Below are 24,737 nucleotides of genomic sequence, written 5' to 3' on the forward strand. Positions count from 1 at the left end.
CATCCTCAATTAGCATAAGCTGAGAGGCACATTTTGTCTGCTTCTCAGACAGAAGATTGGAGACAAGCTCTCCCTCAGCAGATAAACTGCTATTCTTCATAGTCACAAAGTTAGAAATTTCCTCCCCTTTGTCCCAGCCCACATGGCTGTTCCCAGACAAACTTTTGGAGATTGGGGTAGCTTCCTCCATGGGCAAGTCATTACCCCAAACAGACACAGGCTTAGGAACACTTCCTTCCTGGGTTTTAGTTGAAACCACCTCTGGTACAACTGACAAATCCTTAATCAGTATAAGTGGAGAGGTACTTTCTGCCTGCTCCACATACAGTACACTGGAGACGAACTCTGCCCCAGCAGATAAACTGCTATTCTTACCAGACAAATACTCTGAAGTTTCTTCCCCCTTCTCCCAGCCCACATGGCTCTTCACAGACAAACCCTGAGAGAGTAGGATGGCTTCCTCAACAGGCAAAGTGCCACTCCCAACAGACAAGCACTTGGAGACAGTTTCTCCCTCCGTAGATAAACTTCTTTTCTGAACAGACAAGCCACTATTTTCCACAATCCCAAGGCTAGTGACACTCTCTTCCTTGTCACAGTACACCTAGCTAGACACAGACAACTGCTTATAGTCATGCACTCCTCCTTCACACAATTCCTTGTTGATTACAGGTAATCTAGAAGATTTACATTTAGACTCTCTCTGGGACTGGGTGACATTAACCTCGTTACATATATTTACCATATCAGTATCAAACATATCAAAATTGCTATAAACTGGAAAGATTCTCTCCCAATTGCTGTTAAGAGAAGCTGGACTTCCAGGTGAGGTCAGATCTTTTTTTCTTTTCCAGGATCTGGAGTTGGATTCTGGCTTTTTCCATCCGCCTTTGATGAACCCTCTCCTCCAGTTCATCCATCCTTTGTCTTTCCTGAAATCGCAGATCTGTCATTTCTTCTATCGTTTGGATTTCACATTTACGTCTGGAAATTCTTGCCTCTGCTTCTAGTTTCAGCCTTCTGAGTTCCTGGGCTCTCGCCTCCTCTTCTCTTTCTATCTCAGCCATTTCTCTCTCACACCAAAGACGCCGTCTCTCTCTCAAGGCTTGCAGCTTCATTGCTTTATCTATTTGTGAATCACTCATCCTGACTAACTTTAATCTTTAACACTCTCAGTATCAAATATTAAAATTTGGAATAGCATAAGGTTCTGATCCAAAACCCAAACGTTCTAGTTCTGTGGATCCTGCTGACTACGCCACTGTGAGCCTTCCGTGCCTAGGGTGGCCACCTGAAAATGCCAAGGTCAGGGCAGGCTGTGAAAGGACAGCAGATTCTCCCAACACTGGTGGGTGACACTGAAGTCAGACTTCCCAACCAGCCACAAACAGTGCTTCTGATTCCCCACACTAGTTATCAAGAAGCCAAAATAAAGATATACACAGCCCCCTTTACTGCATTTCAGTCTCTGGCTCCCAATCAGACACTAGGTCCAGTAAAGAAACCAGTTATTTAAACTCTATGCTCTTTACCAAAAAGGTTTCTCCTGACCCCAAAGGGTCAGCCACAGTACCAGATCAATATAAACTTAGATCTTACCCAAAATACCACGCTGCCAACCAATCCTTTAATAAATAAAACTAGTGAGGTTTATTATAAAAAGAAACAAACTATAAGAGAAACGTTAAAGGATTAAAGCAATCAGATACATACAAATGATTTGAAAGTCCATATATATCGGGTTTCTAGTAGAATTGTGGATTTGCAGGCTTGCATAGTCCCTCTGGTATACATCCAGTACCTGGATGGGTTTCAGTCCTTTGTTTCACAGCTTCAGGAAATGAGTTGATCCAGAGGTAGGTGATGACTGAAAGACAGACTGAAGATTGGTGACTGAAGTCAAAATGGATCCCAGGCAGATGCCTTTTATGTCCTTTTCTTTGCCATGCTGCTTGTGGAATTTTACAGGAACAAAATGGAGTCCAGAGTCACATGAGGAAGTCCTGGTGACTCATCAGGTATATCCCTGGCTTCTCCCCCTGGGCCCTGGCACCTGTGAATCTCTTAATGGGCCATTAAGCAGGCTATTACTGCACCATCCTGTCTGGGGTGTGGCCCAGACACAGCACAATTTGAAATACAGATATATCAAACATATCCATAACTTCCATTACACACAACACATGAACATAATCATCGTCGTCTTATTTAGCACATTATAGCCTTTCTAACAGTACCTGACATGGCATATCTCACATGAATTATTATGATTTTGACATACTGATGTTAAATAATATAATAAATGCTCCCCCGCCCCCAAATCTAGCCAGTGTGACACAAGGTTTGTAAATTCACAATTATATAGTAGGGCATTGATTGTTCTCTCCGAGACTCTGGGCTCAGGAGCTACAGGACTGCTGCAGGAATGATGACCTGGGGCATAATTCCCATCCCACCACCTCAAACACACACTGTTGTTAATCAGATGTGCATTAGGGGTTATGAGTTTATATGCTGGAGGTTGCATTGCTGGCAAGTGAGCAACAAAACAAAACATACAAAATCCTGACCTCTAAAGTGCTGTCTGCTGATAGTTACAAGATTAGGACTCCAGTAAATTTTACTGTGCCACCTGTGCACAGAATAGAAGTATTGAGAGATCATAAGTCTGTGAGCAGAAGAGGGAAACTGGAGACAATACCAAGCTGAACACTATTTGCAACACTATTTGCTGGAGTCACTCTTTTGTGGTCCAAGAGCTCACTTGACAGAGTGATTGTATGTAACTGCACCCTCTCCTATTAGTTAATTAATTGTGTGTAATGACGACTTACCGCACCTTGGGAGATGGAGTATGAGTATACAAATGGATGGGTCAACAGATTAGCCAGTGTTTGTACAAATTTCAAACTGCTAGTTATTATATCCCCGGATTCTGGTGTTTTTCTAGTGGGAATATGGGGGAGAAGTGAAAAAGAGAACAGAAACTAGGTAGTGTCAGTGGCAACAGACTCTCTTGTAACCTTTAGTCCAGTGGTTAGGGCATTCATTACTGATGCAAGAGGGCTGAGTTCAATTCCCCCTCTGCCTAATGTGGAGAAGGAATTTGAACTTGGATCTCCTCTTCACATGGCAATGGGATATTCTAGGATGGGTCTTTACCACGGTCCTGTTGAACCTGCTCCACTGTTTATACATAAATAGTAACTGAAGCTGAGAATTGAACTTGGCCCTTCTATATCCCAGGTGAATGCCCAAACTACCAGGCAAAGTTATTCTCGCTTTCTGTCCCTGGCCCACTGACTATTCATTGTCATACACAGTGGCAATTCATAGTCATTCATAATGACAATGAACACTTCAAATCTCTTCCCCATATCAGGCAGGGGGGGAATTGAACCCAGGTCTCCACATCCCAGGGAGGCGCACTGACCACTGAGTAAAAGGTTATAAGGGAAGCTGCCTTCTCCTCCATTTCAGGTCAAAACAAAAATGTTTCATTTTGTTCCCACTTGAAATTTTTTTGAGTTTTCGAGTCATCAAATATTTCAACAAATTTTGGGTTTGGTTCAATCTAGAACAAATGTTTTTAATTTTTTGGAACTGCCAACAAACCAAAAAAATCCATTATTCATTCAGGTCTAGTGCATGGTATTGTACAAGACAACAAATGAGACCGTCATCTTTTAAAATTGGAATTAAAACAAGGAACATGACCACCTGTGATCAAACATCTAGTAGTTTTCACAAGTGTAGCAACATCAGAACTTGATACCCTGGTTAAATTCAACTCAGATAATTACATTCTAAAATCCCCTTGCAGTTTCTTTTGCACAAGATAGTCTTCACTTTCTTTCTGGAAATGTTGAGTAGTGGTGTTGCTCTGTACAGTTAAACAGCTGTCACAGCCTACCCAAGAGATGACCACATTTCACAGTGGTAAATGAAATCATCCCAGTTTGTGATTTATGTATCTATTAAGCATGAAAGCCATTTTAGACTCATCAGAGATAAAAGGTGTAATATAATTGGATGATTTTATTTTATTTTTTTAAGAAAAAGGCCAAGACAGACAAAATTTAACCCTGAAGAGTTATTATGAAGGCTTTTTTCCCTTCAGGGATTTCTAAAAAGCAGATTAAAGTCCATATTTTTAGTGATGCTTCAGTCACAATTTCTACAAGTCAAAAGCAGTAAGAATACATTTTTGCTTTCAAAGTATATATTGATGATGTCAAAGAAACAACAGAGCATTCATGTTTGATAAAATGGGACAATTAGAATCAAACTGCTGTTTAATACAGAAACAAAGATAAGTATTATAGAAATTGTTACTGACAGTAGAAGGTTCTCAAACCTCTAAAACATCTTGGCTGGTAAAACGTATCAAGAAATCATTCCTTCAAAACCATATTTAAAGCCTGAGATAAAATGCCTCTCTCCTGCTTCTTCCACCGCTACGGTCTTTTATATTTGAACACCTTGGGCTTTAAATGAAATGTCAAACATGATTTGGTACCCAGCAGAAAAGCTAAGTGGTTAACAGCCTATCAGGGAATTCTGGCAGCTAAGCTTAGTGTTTCATATTGGTGTCTGCCTCATAAAGGGGCTAGAGTGGGGTGAAGCGAGTGCCATTTGGCAGTCAGCCAAGATAGACCTGGCGAGATGGAACTTCAAAAACCCTCCATGTGTTTACCTGAGTAAACTGTCAGAGTTGGTTTATTTGTTTTTTACTTTGGGGGTTTTTTTGGGTTTTTTTTGGAAGTAAAGCAGAGTTTCATAACCTGGCAGAATTGCAGCTGGGAAGGCCTAGTTTCAACAAGAAAGCACTGCACAACGCTCACATGCTACAAACCAAGTGGGTTGTACTCAAGACTGAGAACAAAAGGGGTTAGGAGGGAAGATTCCTGATTTTCTGAGGGGCTGAAGAGACGCAGTAATGTCACAATGGCTTCCTTTATCACAACTATTATCTGCCCAAATTCTGATGCAGGTTACTGCAGAAAAAAAAACAAAACCTCAGGATGTGTGTTCAGAAAATGAGGAGTCATGTACAGCAACCAGCCTGGCTACATACTCATCTGATCTTAACGCCCTCTAGACAACCACAAATTAATTTCACATAGAACTCAAGGGTCTCAGCAATAACACACTCCAAGGAACGCTGGCAATTATGCTGCTTGCCCTCTAAGTGCTTTTTCTTCTACCAGCCTAGGCAATTCATGCTTGCTACTACTGGCTGTGTGCAGGAGGCACTGGCATGGACCAGTAATGGCTCCTACAGACTGAAGGGCAGAGGAGAGGGTATTACAGACATTATATATGCTGCCCCAGGATAGAGATTCTTCAGGTACAAAATAAAAAACATTAAAGCAATTAGGTGAAATTGCTCAGTCTCTGAAAGGCAACAGAGAAATTCTACTTAACGGAAGAGTGGTAATGAAAACCCATCAGCACTCTTCCATTACCAAGTACATTACCCAGCATGTAAAGGATCCTCTCGGGGGCTCAGATATACTTAAGCCACTATGAGACTTGCTCAGGGGATTAAAATCATAAGGATTTGATTACCCCTTCATTGAAAAGGCCTAATTTGTTCAGGCTGAGTGTCATTATCTCATTTCTCATAAATTAAAAAAAGAAACAGAAAATTTATTGTTTCTCTCTTTGTCCTTAAATGAGATGGAGACATTTCCAGAATGTCAGGCTGGAAAATTATTCATTAGGCTGTTAAACTGGGGTTGGTGTTAGGGGCTTCAGAGATGCACTGAACTTGAATAGGGACACACTTCTTAATAGGGACAGAGGACTGAGGGTATGTGGGGAAGAAAGAAAGAAGGGAGAAGAGAGGTCTTTTTTAATTATATCTTTCCTGCTATGATCATGGGTTGTAACTATCAAACACATACCTCTCAAGTGTTCTGCATTATAATGACTACTCCAATTGGGTCTACAGTTTCTGTTATGCTCTGTCAGGCCCTTTGCCCTGGACTGTACTCTGTACATTAGAGACATAATCAGGCAGGCCTTCCTCTTCTTAAAGAGGATTGGTCACTTCATGGAAGCCCCGTCAGTAAGGAGGCATGTTTTTCTAATCAGCTGCATGAAGCTGGGCTTACTCTGGTTCCAACAATTTCAGAAAAGGTGGAACAGAAGAGCAGGGAAATAGAAGAACACACAGAGAAAAAAAACAGAGAAAAGAGAGGCACTTGTGGGCAGAAGAAAACAGGAGCAAATAAGTGTGACATGATAGGCCATACAAACAGTGCAGTGTGGTAAGGGAAGGGAAAATAACACTGTGGAAAGTCTTGTTAATTCAAGATTTGTAAGGTCACTTTTGATTAGTGTGAAATACCGAGAATATAAACACAAAATCTCAGTTATTTTAAACCAAGAATAAAGTTCATAGCAGTCACTATTCATCACGTACAATAGATTCCACTTAAAAATGTATTAATATGGGATTTATGTGAAGAGTATTCTATATATTTTATTGTGATTAATTCAAATTTACTTTAAGTTTTGTCTTTTGCTACATCTTTTGAAGGTCATTGCTATGCAGATGCAGTGTGTTTAAAAGCTAAAGTGATATCAACATTGTTTATGGTAGCAAACTATTACCACTGAGGAAGAAATTTCTTGACCTAGTTAGATGGGCTCCCAAATTTATGCAAGGGATATTTTAGCCGATCCTGTCTGATGGTCATAGAACTACCACAACAGCAAGCAATGGTGACTTGTGGAAAGAGAATAGGAGCTCCTCAGATCATAAATCTAATGATGATTTGCTGTGCAATCTTGGACAGGTCACTTAACTGCTCTGTGTCAGTTTCCTCCTCTGTAAATGGCAATTATACTATTTACCTACCTTAAGCCTTGTCTACACTTGCAATGGCGTGTCAAGTACACATGCCACAGTGAAAGGCTCTGGCAGCGGGGAGACAGAGGGATACTATACTGCTAAACATAGCAGTGTATATATGGGAGGCACTGCTTGTGTGCAGACAGCCCTGTAGGGTAAACACTCCACGGTTCTGGCACATCTGTAATCTACTCACCTAAGCAGTGCCTCATTATCCACACTGCTATTTATACCCGTGCCTGTATTCTGCACACCACCGAAATTGTAGACCTACCTTTAGACAGGTGTTTTGTGGATTATTAGATAACATGTGTACAAAGTTTCACAAATATAAAAAAGTAGAAATTCCTGAAGGAGAGAGCAAAGGAGGCTTTCAAAACAGGGTGCCTACCCTGTAGAGTTCCTAACTCTATTTGAGCAGTCCCTGCTTGGATGGAGCATAAGAACTCCTTAGGGTTGTGCAGGAAGGCAACTCTCCTTTATAAGTGCATTTAGATACCACGATGATATTTCAATACACATTCAGATATTTCAGTACACACATATCTACATAAACTGAAGAAGAAGAATTAAGCCTGTTTGAATTTTTAAAGTGACTTGTCATGTGTATACTGCTGTTAAACAGTACATTTATGTAACCTAAGTTAAATGGACATTGCCATATTTTATGTAAATGGTTTTAAAACTTACATTTGTTGTGTGTTTTGTACAAGTATTATATTATTGACTAGGGCAAAGTTAATGTGCTTTGTGGGGGGTTATTAATAAAAAGTCTGCCCCCAAGTGGTGCACAGATTTAGGCACTTCACGTTAGAAATCTTGTCCATATATTTCTAAAAGTTTGTCTGAAAGGGAATACTTGGCTTTGGGGTTCAGTGGGAGAACACATCCGAGTTGAAAGCATCCTACCAAAGCTGCGTCCTGGAAATGAAATTTATTACCCTTAAAGTAGACAGGGGTAGCAGAAATTAAGAAGATGTAATGGCTTGGCAAGTGGCCATCTTGGTCATCCTTCCAATAAACCCCATCAATGGGTACATAACCTGATGACTTTCCCTGAAAAGGGGGCTGGCTGGGAGCTCACAGAGAAAGAGCACTGGCAGGAAAGTTTCTTACACATACAGCAAAGGGGATGATCCATCTGCGTGTTTTTTTCCTATTTACTTGCTGCAGTTTGGTGACTGTGAAGGAAGCACCTGGTCTGGCACCCTAGGTAAAATGGCCCTTGTTATTAAAAGATTGAAAATTACAGCTCTTCAGAAAGGGGGATAACTTTTGTAAACCAGGACACAGAAAGCTGTGTGTCTGTTTTACATCAGGGAATCTAGAGTCTTGTTACAGCGAGGCAGCATTTTTCATTACTTTTCACTTACTTGGCATGCTAAGAGGTGTTACAACAGGTCTCACCACAACTTGGTCATTCCCTTCCCTTACCCTGGAAGAAACCACAGAGGATACCTCTTGCTGCAGCATTGGAACAATAACCTAGTGGTGCTACTTATCTGTGCATGATTGGTGTATGTCTCAAGCTGGCCATAAGAATTTCCTAGATATTACATGCCAAATCTTCAAAAGAACAGTTTCCTATTTGCAGACTTTTCTGTCTCCAAAATTTTCACCTGAAGTTGAATTACAAGTACATAAAAGGCATCATTATTCTGACATGCACTGAGAATTTGTTCTGAGGTTCCAAATCACAGGTGTAAGTTTTGCAATGCAAATCACACCTACAAAAGTCCTGAACTCCATTTCCACTTTGTTTCAGATTACTTATAGCTGCATGGCATTGCTTCCAATTTAGCAAAAAGCACCAAAAACAGCACATAAATTACACTCAATTGCTATTAACTTTTGATTCTGTAGCCATAGGAATCTTCCATGCACATGATCCCAAAAGAAACCAAAAAACAACTGTATAGAAAGGATGAGAAAAATTCACATAAATCTGTATCTGGGAGCAGATCCTAAGCTGGTGTAAACTGTCATAACTTCACTGACTTCAATGGCAGTTTTCACCAGCTGTGGCTCTGACTCCAGGTGTGGAGGAGGGAGCAAGGTATTTACCTCATGGTCATGGGCAGTCTGTCGTGCTCCATCTGAAACAAACAAAATGACACGATGATATTGGAGTGAAACAGAACTGAAGGCGAAAGTTAGCTGTACAACCCAAAAGCACAGCTATACAATCTGTGTAGTTATCCTAGAAGGGCCTTAAGCACATACTACCTCTATCTACGTTAGGTTTTTCTATTGCACCCATCACAAGGCACTGTAGTGTCTACATAAACCTAATTACTCTGCACGCATGCACACACCATGCATGCGCATACACACACACATCTAGATAAACACAGAGGAGTATGTTCTAAATAGCATAACAGTCACAGGTTTTATTAAATAGTTTTGATACCTGCTAGTTGACTGCATGCCTGGGATATTTTATTACTCTAACAGTCTGTTGGTGAACATATGAATTGCCATACTAGTTCAGACCCTGTCTTCCGAGTGTGCCTAGTGTTTTCACAATACTTGTTAGGCATTATTTTTGTTATGGTTTAATACCTTGTCGGTGTGATTTGCCTTTCTGCCTGTCCTGTGCTTTCCTGCTAAAGACTTTATAGGCCTCGGTCTTCTGATACTGCTCCAGTTCCCGCATGTAACGTTCCTTATCTCTATCTGCTTCATCAAGATAGTGCTGCAACAAGAAAAAACAGAGAACTTCAGGAAAAAAAACAAATAATCATACAGGTGAATTGGTGATCATCTTACCTGGATAAAAAGGAAAGAAGTGGAGAAAAATGAGTGAAAATGCATAAGGGGTTCAGAATATGGAGATCTGAAAAAGGATAACAAAGGCAAGAAAGGATAAAAAAAAAGAAAGAGAAGCACTCCAGAATAGTAATATATTTTATCCAAATCATCATCCTATTGAACTTACTTCTCAACTAAACTGATTGAGATAGTTTACTTAGATGCTGAGGTGACTTGCTACCAGCCAAGTGCTATCTTCACATAGTCACAAAATATTTATGAACTGGATGTTTGAGACCAGTACTACGTGCTGTTGAACAGGAAGCTCTAGTTGGGGATCACCCTTAGGGGCTCAGATTGTTGCTAAGGTGTGTCAATCTTTCTGGAACAGAGTACTGTGTTTTCTCACCTTCAGACCCTTAGGAGAAAGGCCACTATCATGCTGCAACCTCACAATGTCTTGTCCTCTCATCTGATAGGGCAGACAGATGTAGCTACTATGAGAGAACAGTTTAAAGAAAGAATAGAACTAGGAGGGGTCTGTCAGTTTAAGCCTTAAGTGATATTTCAATCTATTTTTTAAGAAATCTTGCCTGAAGCATTTTTATACATCTGCTTAACGCAGGGAGCTTTCGAATAATATGAGGAAACTGCTGGACTGCAAACCACTTAAAGAATAGCCATAACACAATACTGGAATTAAAGGAACCCTTTCACTAAAAAGCTCCCTTCCTTCTTATCATGTTTCAGTATAATATGCTTAAGGTTTTTCCCCATACAAGTTTATGTCATGCAGTACTATGCAAACCTATTCATATTACTCAGGCAAAACCTTAACAATGACCTCATATGCTTTTATATCCATTATACAAACAGATCAGTACATCCGACTATCACACTTCCCAGGCATTTGGGACATTATTTTGTCTTAACACTGCTAAGATCATTGTTAAGGTTTTGCAAGTTTGATGAAGCTGGAGTACATACTACATCTGAAAGCTTTATGGAGCATTGAAATGCATTATTGATAATGTTGTAGGCAATATGAAGGTGGAAAGGAATGCACAAGTCTTACCCCTTAACCTTCTTATAGCCATGCTTTTATGGTTTTGGGTGGATGGCGTGTGTCCTGCTGCAACCTTAACTACCACTAATGCCGTTTTTGTTTGACAGTTTTCTAGTTATTTTTATACAGCTTTGGTGCATCTCAGTACCTAGGTCCCCTGATTTGGGGAGAAAGGTCCATAGCTAAGACCCTTGTCACTTGAGTGACAGGAGTAATTGCTTGTCCCTTTGCAGACCAGCCACTGGAGGGGGACTTGAAACATGCTTTCCCAGTGGGTTACACAAGTACTCACTAGTCAGCAGTGAATATTGGTGATCAGGAATTCAGGATTTGATTCCTGATTCTGGAAGAGGAGTGGGGCTTATAGTACTTAGAGATAGGAGACTCAAAACCTAGTTTAGTCACACTGAAAGTTTGTCATGTTAGAGACTTGGGCCTGGAATGAACTTACATAAGCAATCTGCTAACTTATTTTAAAAAATGGGACTGGGGTGGTGGGGGAAGGAGGGGAAAAGTCTTCAGCAGTCCTTCCCTAACTGTCTTCTAGGTTGGGCTTCAGTACCTTACTCAATAATAAGGTTAGTCCAGTGAATTCCATAGCAATTCAAACAGCAGTTAGAAGAGGAAAGTTTTGAATTCCTGGTCCTTTCTTTCCCAGTTCAGAGGACTTTCCTTAGGTTACAGGGTTATTTGTAAAGGGAGTATCTGTCCCCCTGTCCCCCCAGAAATGAGTGACAGCAATAATGCTGCAGCAGATTTGACATCAAATTCAGCAGGCTGACCTTGACGCACATTTTCTATTATGATTAAAATGCGATAAAATACTGTACAGACAAACACTACCAATGTGTAACTGATATTCTAGGAATCTACACGAGGGACAACAATGTGGAAAAAGGACAGAGTGTTTTAGATTTCTTGTAATAAGGGAACAAAGAAAAAACAGACAATTAGTTTTAAAAATGCCAAAAGGAGTGATTTTTGAGCTCTTATTTTCTTTTAATCATTTCATTTTTCATCAAAACACCATGAAAAATTAAAATAGTAGTCAAAATTTATATTTTATGTTTTTGTCATTTCAATGAGATTTTAAAAAAATAAAGGTTTAAAGCTTCTGTTAAATTGAACTCTCTCATGCAACCTTAACTACGGTGAAGCTACTGCTGCACCATACTCTCCAACTAGAAATCAACTGTGAATAGTCCAAATTCAGTAGTAATGCTGGTATCTGCTTCAGAGGAAGGAGGTAAAAAATCAGAACCAAGCTGGCCATTGCCTTTATTCATATATCAGGTGCAGGGCAGAAGGCCCAGGCAGCACTGATAAAGAGACACACCATATTCTGGTTGAAAACAAAACAAAACAAATTCTCATTCCTGGGACAGATTTGTATACAGACCAAAATAATTAACGAAACACTCATTAGCCCAACTTACAGAGCTACACTTTCTTTACATGGCTAGCAGAACTTGAAAACAGACAAATACATTGTCAAAAACAGCTTTGCCCTCACTATCTGTAAGCAACCCATCCCTTTTGGTCTGCCTATCCTTCTCTTCTGAAAGACTAGCAGTTTGTATACCCTGATGAGTTAATTAACAAGATAGAGAAACCAAAATCCACCTATTAACCCTGAAACTCTAACCTTTCCCCCAGGCTACATTGGATAGGTACAAAGTCACATCCCTTCACATTTCCTTCCTTGGAAACCCACAGGCCTCAGCTCAGATTTGGTTTAGAAAGTATATAGGTCCAATCTCTAGATTCCATAGGAGCAGCAGATAATTTCCTAGACCTCTCTCACATGTCCTGAATACACCGTTGTGGTGTTTATAGGGCCTATGGAATTTTTCACCAACAATGACTAGAGAGAGATACTTTGGTCTGAAGAGGATTCCTTCCTTTAACCCTAAGGGCCTGTGCACCCTACCTAAAAACACCTTCCTAAACACTATTGTGGACAAACACTGATGTCAACTTCCTCACTAAGCAATAGTGTTCCCATTAAACAATAATCAAATCCGCAGCAAGGAAAAGGGAAGTTAATGGTACCCGTTTCTCCTCAGGAGGCAGCTTACTCCACTCATTGCCCAGCATCCTGGTGATCTCTGGGAAAGGGACTTCAGGCATCTTCGCTCGAAGCTGCTCCCTGCGCTCATTCATGAATCGCACATACCCTGTGAGGGGGGATTTCGGGGCATTGCTGTCCCTAAGAGGTTTCTTCCTTTTTCTCCCTTTGGACCAACCTCCTCGTTTAGTTCTTTGCTGCAAAATGAAACCGAAGAAAATTCAGACTTAAATAAATAAATAAATTAAAAAATCCAATAATTTCATCCCTGGAAGGAACAAATATTCATGTCTCAAACATTTTCATCAGGAGCACATGGCTACAATATAAGCTTCTCCGGTGATGATCTCTGTAAAGTTCAAACTTCACTTCAGTCCAATCCTGACCTTCTTCTAAACAAAGCCAGACAAATGAGCCTCATTATCAGTAATCATTTTGCAACATCACTGCAGGTCCATGGTACAAGAAGATGATATCTACGTCATCCCACTAAGATTCTCCAACTGTAGGACCGTGAATTGAGACCAGCCTCACCACACTGAGATCATACAACTGAATGACACTGAAAAGTTTATTTAGAAATATAGCACGTGCTGCAATGGAACTTATCAATAGACCATCTAGTTCACTGTCCTACATCCAGCAGTGACATAGTAATTACTTCTGAAGAAGGAGGGGGGAAAAACAAACTAACAAACAAATAAAACCAGTGTAGTTGGACAATTGTGCAATATTATGCCATGGGGTGACATTTCTTCCTGACTACAGTCTATAATCATTTCTGCCATGAAGCATGAGGAGTGACAGCTCATGAAATTGTCATCCTAGCTAATGTAACTTCAGGTCTTCTTCTTCTAAGTTAAGTGTCTAATCTTTTTTGAAATTTACAAAGCTATTTGCCCTAGTATCTTATTGTAGAAAGTTCTATGTTAGCTACCATATTGCATAACTAATATTTTCCCTTCTAACTCTTGCATTTGGATGTTGTGTTTCCCAGTTTTCTTGTATCATGGGATAATGTAAACAGGTATATACTACTGGGCCTTTTTCCATATGCTCACTGTTATCACTGATATCATTATAAATTACTTTGAACTTTTAAAACTCCTTTCATCAGAAATTCAAAGATCTTTATTGAAGTAGTCGAATATTGTCCCTAGTTTACAGGTGGAGAAACTCTGAAGCAGGGCTGTTAAATTATTTGCTTCAGGATTTGCCTGAGTTCTCCAAACTCCACGTTGCTGTAATAATCTCTGGATTATTAAAAATAATCCTTTTGTGCTAGATACTGCTATCATATATCTCATTTTATTCTTCTTTTAATCTCTCCTGGGATAGAAATTCCTCCTGAGGCTTCTCATTATTTTGGTTGCCTTTCTTTGGCATTTCATGTTTCTATTGTAGTTTTTTTTTTTAGATGAGGTCATCAAAACTGAAAACAGGTTTCAAGAGTGGACACAGAATCTGTCTGTGTAAAAGCACTCTGACATCAAACATTTGCTTCAGTTCTTTACTGATATTGATGAGTTAGAATATTTAAGGATGATACACAGCTCCAGTTTAAGAAGCAATAGCAACACTTATACCTTTCATTAGAGAATCTCAAAACATTTATAGTGGTGGATAAGTACGATTATCCCCATTTTACACATAGGGAAATGGAAGCATAGAGAGGTTGCAACTTGCCCATGGTCACAAAGTAAATCAGGGAAAAAGCTGGGAATAGAACTCAGGTCTGAGTCTCAGTCCCCTACTCAAATCATTATCATACTATTTCCTCACAGAAAGGAAAGGAGGAAAGCTAGGCAAGCCATTGAAATCTGTTTGGTAAACTAGGGAGCGTAACTGATGTCACTCTTGGAGGATCTGCCTACTATGTTTTCCTGACTATAGGCATGTGATTGGGCAACAGAGGAGAAATAGCTAGAGAGGGTAAAGAGACGAAAAACACCCTCCTAGATATGGTGGATGGATGAAAACTGATAATCCTACTGGAAAAAACTTGAATGGATAAGATGACAGATGGGGAGGAGAGCCCATGCTTTGCCCCTTCAGTCAATCAGTCATTTGTGTTAACTATATTATTTCAGCTCACCTCTTCCTCAAGTCTCTGCTCACTGCTTTCAGCTGTGTTAGAAGACTCATTCTGCAGCAGCTGAACTTGTGACAAGTCCTCCACAAAGTCTGGGTTGTTCACAGATTGTGAAGTTCCTCCGCTGTATGATCCCTCAGAGTGGGCTAACCTGGAAAATCAAGTTGCTGTGTGAGAAAGTGCAGGCATTATCACAAGTAATCTACTTCCCCTCTGCTCCTCTGGACTGTGTAACAATCTTGCAAATATTATGCAACTTTGAGGCGTCAAAAGGTGAGATATTACAAAAACAGCAACTCTCAGACAGCTGTATGTTCCATCTGGCTACGTGATTTCCAGGCCACTGTCTACGGCACTTACCTGGGATTTAGATAAAGCTCTCCTAGGTCCTGATGGAGACAAAACAGTCCTAAGAAAATTAATTTTTGAAGGAACTTGTGCTTACATAAGTCAAACCCAAACAAAACTAAACATTAGCTGCTTTAAATAATAATCAAATATGAAGTCATACAAAGGCGAGGTTGGGAACAGGAATAAAAACCTGAATCCTGCAGCTATGTTCAGGGGAACACCAGCAGAATGACATTTAGAAATTCTCTATTCAGTAGTGCCACTGTAGCACAATAAAGAAAAATATCACCATATCTACAGACCCACTCTAGAAGGCTGTCCTTGGAAAGCAAGATTTTACAAGTACCAGAAGAGTACATGTGAAAGAGAAAATTAATGGCGCTCAATCGATCTAGTAGCCAGAGTGCCCAAGTCTTCAATCAGGAGTAGAGGAGCCTTTTAGGAATTGATTTGCACAACATACTTCTCCTCCCACAGAAATATTTTCTCTGGGGAGTCTGCAAATAGAATATCTGTGAGCAGAGTACAGAAGAGCAGCTGCTTACCCAGTTGTGGCAATATCACTGCTCTCCTTTGAGCCATCATCATCTGCAAACAGTGGGGGTAGGGATGAGCCAGCCATCAGGTTCTCCATACCTCTGTGAAGAGAAAGTGGAAGCAAAATTAACATTTGAATTACTTCTAGCAAGTGTTATGCCCATTTAAATATCTGTCTTTGTAAGTTTTACTTAACTGACAGCTCTTAAAAGCAATACAGCACATCAGCCCCAATTTAACCCTGCATCTAGTTAAACTTAACTTTTAATTTTTTGGACCTAAAGCTTTAATTTTGTGACATGAACCTACCAACCTATATTACTGGATTATCCCATATTGGTCCCATCAATCATACTCATAATCAGAACTGAAGATTCTTGGCATCTTTATGGGAAAATAACATTCTGCCTAACTGTTTTCACTTCCTCTCCTGATTCCAGTACTTTCACAATGTATTGTTATGCACACATTTGTTGCATCACTCCTCAGATGTGGCTACCTTGTTTTCAGGTTATAATATGACAAACTAATTTCCCCCATGAAAATACAAGCAAAATACGCAAGTATTTGCAGCATGGTGTAATTCTCATTCAAAGAAACCAAGTGGCCAGGGCAGAAGTGGCTTCTTTTGGGTTCTCACATCCATCAGTCAGGAGATTTGATTCTGTGGAGGAATAACTCCACGAATACAAGCTTAGTTCATATCCATCCCTAGCAGAACATATATAAGACCACTGAAAAAGAAATCACTACAATTATCGGAAAAAGTTACACCCTGATGGAAAGAGAGAAAAATTCCATTCTTACCCTTAAGGTAAGTCTTCATTGCAGCATTACTGGGGCTTATACTCTGGTTTTCCCCCAATCCCTCAACCGTCCATGCACAAAAATTTCTCACACAAGTCTAGTGGTGCTTCCATAGTAATCTACTTTCCCTCTACTCCTCTATTGGGTGCCCTAGTGGTGCGTGTGGGTTAAAGCCCAGGTGCTGATTTTACTCAGGTGAATAACCCATTTACTTTGCAATGAGGATGTAAACTAAAAACTGATACTCTAATAGTATTCTAAATAGTCCTCTCCTGCCTTCCCACAATTCTCCTCTCCCACAATTCAGAAAGTGGCAGGAGAAAAGTAAAGGTGTCAGTCCCTTCTCTCCACTGTGTTTTTCTATCTCTGGAAATCCATTGTATTTTCTGCTTTCTTGACTGTGTCCTTTCCAATTATCGCAATAAGGGATTGGAGTGAGGGACCCTTTTGTTTGGAACTTAACTAAAAATACAAAGTTTGAGTTTCTAGCTAATATAAACTTTGACCTGTTATGGGAAAAGGCAAGTAAATGCCTTTTATTGATGTAAGAGAAAGAGACTCAATCAAGAAGGAAAAAATCCAATACTGGTTCCTACTATTATGGGAATTCTTTATATTAAGCTCCATTCTCAAGTGTGAAAATCTCCCACATAAAAAGAAAAAGTGACTGCAATAAAGATCTGAAAACCTCTAAAATAAAGTCATTGCTTTTAGGAAAAGCTTAAGATATATTGGTGGAGTACAGTGAAGCATTTTAATCCTGAATGAAATTGACAAAGAGGCTGAATTCTCCTTCCACCTGAGGAGATGATCCATCCAAATCAAGGCTGGGGTTCTTAAATGAAGCACTGTGAGAGGTGCAAGAGTTAATTAATTTGGAGACTGAATTCTTCTTTGATCCCACTGGAAAGCTGGTTAAGCAGAGCAGAGAAAGCATAGTAGCTAAATGTAAGCCTTGCCCTACATCGTGTACGAGGTGCTCTGAATGGGGCAAGTTAGTAGACTATAATGAAGAAGTTTTGCTTTGTCCCCCATACAGCTATTGAGCTTGCAACCTCCTTCAGTGCTGCCAACCTCATCACAGATGAGTCCTGAAATCATCTCATAGACAAAAATATTTAGAAAACTAAACAAAAACCTTCAAATATTTTAAAATATTATATATATGAAACTACTGCGTGTGTCTTCTTTGAAGCACAAAAACACAAAACACTTTGTGTTTTGCAGGCTTCTCTCCAACTCTCTCTTTTCCCAAGGTCAAGGGCCTCTTCAGAATCCCAGTCTCATCAGTGAGATAGCATTTAGCAATCCCACATGTGCCTTGTGAGAATATTATGCTGTCTGCCGGTGGACAAGCCATCACAAAGTGCTTTTCTGTCCAACATAACCATTCCCACTGGGTTCTTCAGATGTTCTCTCTACATCTGGACCCAGTCAGCAACATCAGAGCCTCAGCTTGCTTTCAAACTGTGGTGAAGCAGCTGGACATCAAACTCAACAACATACAAGCAGATCTCATAAACACAGGAAGCCGGGAGAACACACACTTTTTTCTTCTTTAAAGTTAATTTTATTTAACCCATATGGTTTCAAAACGAATTCCTTCAGTCAGTGTACAGGCAGCCCCGAAAGAAAGAAAAAGGTCACATACTAGAGAACATGCAACAGCTTCTAAACTATTGCAACAGACAGAAGAACAATGCAGTTCCCAACACGCTGGATGGAAACGGATGAGAACCTGTATAGGATGGCAGGTCAGGGGTGATTTGACAGAACTGCGGCTTCCAAGGCCTTTCCTGCCATTAGTCCTTCAGTTGTGGTCGCTATGCCTGACAGCACTCCTGCCCTCAAGCCCCATGTTATGGTCAGTCAGCCTCACAGTGGCAGAGTTGCAAGATTCATTTAAAAATAATATTTTGAGAGGGCAAAGTTTTGCATCAAGGGGAATAAGGTGGAAACAACTGACAAAAGTGGAGGCTGCTTGGACTCCCCTCTCAACTTTTAGCCTGAACAGGAGTGGCAGTAGTTGAGGGTGGGGAAGGGAATCTATTAGGTTAGTCATAGCCATATCTGTATTGTGACAATACCTGTACAGTTTTGCAAGTATGAATTCTGCCTGAAGCATTTACAGGATTAAAGTGATACCACTGTGTCTGAGGTCTGAATACTGATTTAAAACAAACACTGTCAGCTTCTTGAGGTTTTGGGTATTTTTATGGCTTACTTTTTGGTTGAAAAAACAATATAAAGGACATTCCGATAGTTAGTCCACAAGAGCCCATTTAAACTCAGGTTCACTTCTTTATTGCCTTGACCACTCCAGAGACATTTTTCTAAAATATCCCACTATTACTAACACTGTTTCATCTCCACCTGCATCACCAGTGTTCAGAGCCCTAGAAGAGGGGTACTACTGCCATTTTAAGCAAAGTCTTGATTAGAGCTGCTCTGGGTTAGGGTAAATAACATGATGCTTAAAAAGCAGTGTATCAATGATAGGGCTCTCAACATCACAACATTCTTGAAGCTGAGACAGTATAAGCAACCGTGAGAATTTTTTTTAAAAAAAGCTTCCCTGCCATGTGCAGGAAATGCCATGTTGCATCTTCCATTGATCTCTAGGGATGCATTCACATCCTTCATGAACAGAAGAAGAGTCCTACAGGTATTAGTAAAGAGGCTTCTCTTAATAGGTGGACAAGCTGATCTCCTTGGTATAGTATCTTGGGATGGAGCTGAATGGGAAAGAAGCACAAATGTGTGTGAGGGTAGTAAAGGGAGGGAAGCTAGAGAGGGGGGAGAGGAAGGTCTCCCTTGCACCGAACAACATAAAAGAATAAATGTAGGGTCTTTTTCTGTCAACAGAGAATTAAATTCTTGGCATTTCCTGGTGCTGCAGTCCTCCATCTGCCAACATGCCACTTACAGCTACTAAGTGTTGTGCTGCTCCACATGTGGAGCTTTGCAAAAGTTATTTGATGGATCAAGTTGCATGTTTTTTAAATAATCTGTATAGAACCATAAATTTCAGTTCATGGTCAACATAGCCTTCCTAAGCAGCGTGAGAGCAGGACAAGGAGTTGCAAAAATTGGAATTAATACATTGTTTGTTACTTTTGAAAAAATAATTCCACCAGCTACTTTGATATCCTTGCAATAGCCATAACTTTGCATTTGCTGTGTCTCAGTCAAACAGACTGGCTGGGCCCTCTGCCATAAAGCTTTCCAACAATCCTAAACAGGTTATCCAAATCTTTTTCCACGACCCCACTCAGATATTATTTTTCATCACCACTTCCCCTCCACACTCAGATTTTTTCCCTACAGTAATTCCCAACCCAGAGAATGCCCCCTCATTTGAGACGGTGTTGTACTACATTTATATCTTAATTCACTCCCACCTCTATGCTCACCTTACATATTTTTTTTAATCCCAATAAGTATTTTAAAAAACAAACACAAAATCCAGTATCTGTTGGAAAAAAAAAAAAAAAATCGGTTGTACAAAAGTGGCCTTATCTCTGTTCTGAATTATGCTATTTCATGTCCATATGTTAAATCTCTGCTGTTTAGTATCTCCTTTACTATCCATAAATTTATTGCAATTTATGCTGGATTCTGAGCAGAGGGTATAATGGAGTAGCCAAGGGCCAGGTCTATTGCCATTGAGCTTTAGGAACCTATACAGAAGAATGTTAGTGCCACCTTGTGCTCTTTATATCTGAGATTGTTCAGAATAAGACACTAAGTTGATTCTATTGGACACCAGCAGTAGAGTGAAATGTAGACAGACCATCATTCTCCGTTCTGCAATAAACTGTGTAAGTATTAGGACAGTGGTGTGCTCCATCTCAGGCACAGACCCCTGGCCCAAGTGGGGAAACAATTGCACTTTCCTGAAGCAGTAAGACTCCAGATCCCATAGAGATAGGGTTCAATCCCTACAGAAAGGAGATGTTATCACTGTCTCTGTTCCTTAGGGGTATGTCAAGGGAAGAGTTTTAATTGGTGACCAAGACAAACTGGAGAGCAATGAAAAGATGAGATATGGACAGAACTGTAGAGCTGTGCAGATTCTTAGAAATTAGAACAATGTCATAGTTGCCACATTCATGGTTGTGTCAGGATAGTACATGGTTTTGAACCCCCATGCGGTGACACCAGAATTCCAGCCACTATACTCAGATTGGGGTAGCAGGTAAACTCAACTCTTTGTTGTATTCCAAAGGTAGTCCAGCCACCCCACCCTGTCTCCCTGTTTCTTATTGCATGAAGTTCAAACCCCTGGAGGTGCTGGCTTCCATAATCCAGGACCACTGCTTCTTTAACTGGGTAGGAAAGGTGAGACAAGGATCACAATGGTCTAGGTGCAGTTAGCTATTTTCTAGAAGAGGAGGGAGGAGAGCAGATATTTATTTACTTAGATAAGTGCATACAGGTGGAGAGAATTGATTGATTGGAAAGGAATAAGTTGTTTTGGAAGGACATGTAATTGCTATATATGGATGAGTGGTCTAAGAATCAGTTTTAAAATGCCTAGAAGTCCCAGAATAAGAGTCAATATCCAGCAGGATGGATTTGTACTTTCATCCTTCTAAGATACATTAGCTGAGAATCATAAAATTTACTATATGGAGTCTTCTGAACAAGAACTTTAAGACGGTAGCCTAGTCTGTACCACATTGTAAATAAGTGGACATTTAGTAGCTAAGTGGAAATCATGATGGCCCAGCAGCTTGACCAAACCTAAGTGGTGGTGCAACACTGCATGCCAAGACAGAACATCCCTCACTCAAATTTGGTCCAGCTGCCCCATCATCATGATTTCAGCAAGTGGTGCTATGACCCAGATCACAACAGACTGAGCAAGGCCTCCTCCCATGGAACAGAAACTGCCACTACAGAGTGAGTGTGAGGCAGGCTCACTCTCCAACCTAAGCCTCCCTTCCACACTAACCAGGGAGAAGTGGAGGTTTGCCTCTTTTTGCCCCTTTGCTTTCATGATTTGTGAGTGTGTGCCACTGAAACCATGCTAAAGCTGCCCCTGCTTAGATATCTACATTTACACATGCAGTAACAATGATCATGTGCATAAATCTCCCAGGCAGCCCCAAATCTGCAACTGACTGGGAGAACAGGCCTGTGCAACTTTTTTACCTTAGCAATCATAGAAGGGGTTTGAACTTCATGCAATGAGAGACAGGGAGACAATTAGGAGTCTTTATTATGGAAGGGAGGGAGTAGGGAAGGCAAACAGGGTAAAACAGTAGGAATAGAAAACGTTAGCTGTTCAGAGTTGGATATAGTGATGAGAGTTAGTATGAGGAAGATATGGAGTTGCATTAAATGCAAAAGGAACTTCTTCCCTAATTATTTAGGGTAACAGTTAAAATTTAAAATCCAAACATCTGTTAAAGCTGTCTTCAGGGTGATCCTGAAGGTATTATCACCACACTGCACCAAAACAAAGGTGTAGTGTTCTTGCTGAAATAGTCCATTCTACATTTTGTAGCATATAATGTATACCATCTCAAAGCTCCAAAGAGCTCATTTCCAGTTGTTTTGAATATTTTTTATTCTCTGCCTCCCAACCGCCATCTCTGGGACTGTATTTCTTTCTGGAGAAGAGACAGGAAAGGGCCTAGTAGCCTTTGAGGCTCTACAGCATTCCTGGCAGCTTTGGATTTAGAATACTTAGCGAAGCATTTGTATTTCACATTCACCAAGATTCATGTACTTAATACTCTAAAACTTTACAATCATTTCTCTAACTCTGACACAGTTACTGAACAAAAAGAAGGGAAAAGTTAGATCACCAACCTTGTGAACATTTCAGATAGCTGTGGTGTAGATTGATGGACAAGAGGAGAAGGGAAAGAGCTGAAGAAAAAAGGAAGTGAATGACCCTCAAGAGACAGAGTTCAACTATGTTTTCCTGCGTCCTTTCTCCTTACTCTGTCTTGATCTCAGCATTAATTGCTGTAATGGGGGCCTGTAGTTTGAATGAAGGAAGGTTTGTTAATTAAAATCAGGAAGGATCACATACTTGTGTGTTCAATGTCCCTTAGACAAAAGAATAGAAGCTTTACCAAGTTGTGCTTAGCGTACAATGAAAATCACCAAATTCTGATCTAGAATAAACTGCAGCTAGACATCCCACTGTAGTAGAGGTGAAAGTGGAGAGGAGGAGGAGAGTGTGAATAATGACATGAACTGCACTGGATGACTGACCGACTTTTCCACAATACAGTATTTTGTTTCGTTCCAGGAACCATTCTTATGGGACAATAATATGCAGCTTCAGGCTAAATGATAATTTTTAAAGCAGATTTCTATATCTGTGTAGTATGAAACTCTTAAATCATTGGATATATCTATTGAAGAAATAAATAGTAAATCCATTATAGCCAATTAGTCTACAAATAATTTAAAATTATTTAATTTAAAGACAGGAGTGCAGCAAGGTCTTGGAGTGCAGCCAACCACACCAAGCCATCCAGCAGACCATCTGGACAGAGCACACTATATATATATATATCTCCCTTTTTATTATTAAATGAGGATACAACCTGCAAGTGAGAAAATATGTCCTGTGCCAGGACTGAATGTCTCAGTGGCATTAGCCAGGATCTGTTGCTTAAGGCTAAGTGAGGGATAGGAAGAAAAATAAAACAATACCATAGCCCCATATGTTCATTGACTCAAAATCATACCAAATACATAAAAAAAAATCTGAGCAAGCAAAAAACCCCAGTGCAAGAAAAAGGGGACACATTTTAATCAGAAGACGAAATTCAAATATGAAATAAATTGCCTTATTGTCAGAAATTGAACTCTCTGCTTGTGAACACAGTTGACCACACCACAAATGAAAGTTTATCATCTTTTTCCCAGATCTGGGCTCAGAAGTCCTTTTGGTGGATAGAGGAATTTCCTTCCACACTTTCTGTTCCTGAAAAGTTCCAGGGGGTAGCCATGTTAGTTTGTTTACAGCAAAAACAAGTAGAGTTCTGTAGCACTTTAAAGACTAACAAATTTAATTTCTGCAGGCATAAGCTTTTGTGGGCTGCAACCCACTTTGTCAGATGCAAGAAAGAGAAATCAGATGGGGGTGTATGTGTATACACACACACACACACACACACACACACACACACACCCCCCACCCACCCACGGGTAAGGAACAACAATGGGATGGGTAGGTGTTAGCAAAGTCCATTCAGTTAGAGTAGATTAGGCCAATCCACAACCATTGATTAGAAGGTGAGAATGTGTGAACAGTGACAATTATTTCTTGTAATGAGATACCCATTCCAAATCCCTATTCAGACCCAATTTGATTGTGTCAAGTTTGCATCGGAGTTCCAGCTCTGCAGTGTCTCGCTGAAGTCTGTTTTTGAAGATTTTTTTTGTAGAAGTATGGAAACTTTCAAGTCAGTTACAGTGTGTCAAATTGACAGAGCCAGGTGGGTACCCAGAAGTTACCTACTAAAGGACAGACCCAACAAAGAAAACAACAGAACACTACTGGTCATCACCTACAGCCCCCAGCTAAAATCTCTCCTAACACATCATTAAGGGTCTACAACCTATCCTAGCAGATGATCCCTCACTCGCTCAAGCTGTGGGAGGCAGACCTATCCTTGCTTAAAGACAGCCCCCAACCTGAAGCAAATACTCACCAGCAACCATACAACAAGAACACTAACCCAGGAACCTATCCCTGCAACAAACCCTGTTGCCAGCTCTGCCTGCACATAGACTCTAGTGACACCATCACAGGTCCTAACCACATCAGCCACACCATCAGGGGCTCATTCACCTGCACATCTACTAATGTAATATATGCCATCATGTGCCGGCGATGCCCCTCTGCCATGTACATTAGCCAGACCGAACTGGCACTATGCAAAAGAATAAATGGACACAAATCAGACATAAAAAATGGTAACACCCATAAACCAGTCAGCGAGCACTTCAATTTCCCAGGACACTCTCTAGCTGACTTGAAAGTTGCCATACTTCTACAAAAAAAATCTTCAAAAAACAGACTTCAGCGAGACACTGCAGAGCTGGAACTCCGATGCAAACTTGACACAATCAAATTGGGTCTGAATAGGGATTTGGAATGGGTATCTCATTACAAGAAATAATTGTCACTGTTCACACATTCTCACCTTCTAATCAATGGTTGTGGATTGGC

At 40.3% G+C, this 24,737-nt stretch overlaps 1 protein-coding gene across 8 annotated transcripts in view; it reads right to left on the reverse strand.

The window, feature by feature from the left end:
• Positions 1 to 24,737, reverse strand: part of HMG20A (high mobility group 20A) — a 58,243-nt gene that overhangs the window by 12,776 nt on the left and 20,730 nt on the right. For 7 of the 8 annotated variants that reach the window (XM_067534706.1, XM_067534702.1, XM_067534704.1 and 4 more), the window contains 5 exons: positions 15,736 to 15,828; positions 14,843 to 14,990; positions 12,732 to 12,944; positions 9,425 to 9,557; positions 8,927 to 8,958 (listed from right to left, as the gene is read on the reverse strand). In XM_067534706.1, coding sequence (XP_067390807.1) covers positions 8,927 to 8,958; positions 9,425 to 9,557; positions 12,732 to 12,944; positions 14,843 to 14,990; positions 15,736 to 15,824 — 615 coding nt within the window. In that variant the 5' untranslated portion in view covers positions 15,825 to 15,828. Of the gene's footprint in view, positions 1 to 8,926; positions 8,959 to 9,424; positions 9,558 to 12,731; positions 12,945 to 14,842; positions 14,991 to 15,735; positions 15,829 to 16,534; positions 16,747 to 24,737 lie in introns of those variants that run through there. The other variant, XM_067534707.1, reaches the window with a different exon arrangement.

The sequence above is a fragment of the Emydura macquarii genome, unplaced genomic scaffold (genome assembly GCF_026122565.2).
Source record: "Emydura macquarii macquarii isolate MOO-44397 ecotype Brisbane River unplaced genomic scaffold, CSIRO-AGI_Emac_v2 contig_3451, whole genome shotgun sequence".
In the NCBI taxonomy this organism is placed as follows: Eukaryota; Metazoa; Chordata; order Testudines; family Chelidae; genus Emydura; species Emydura macquarii.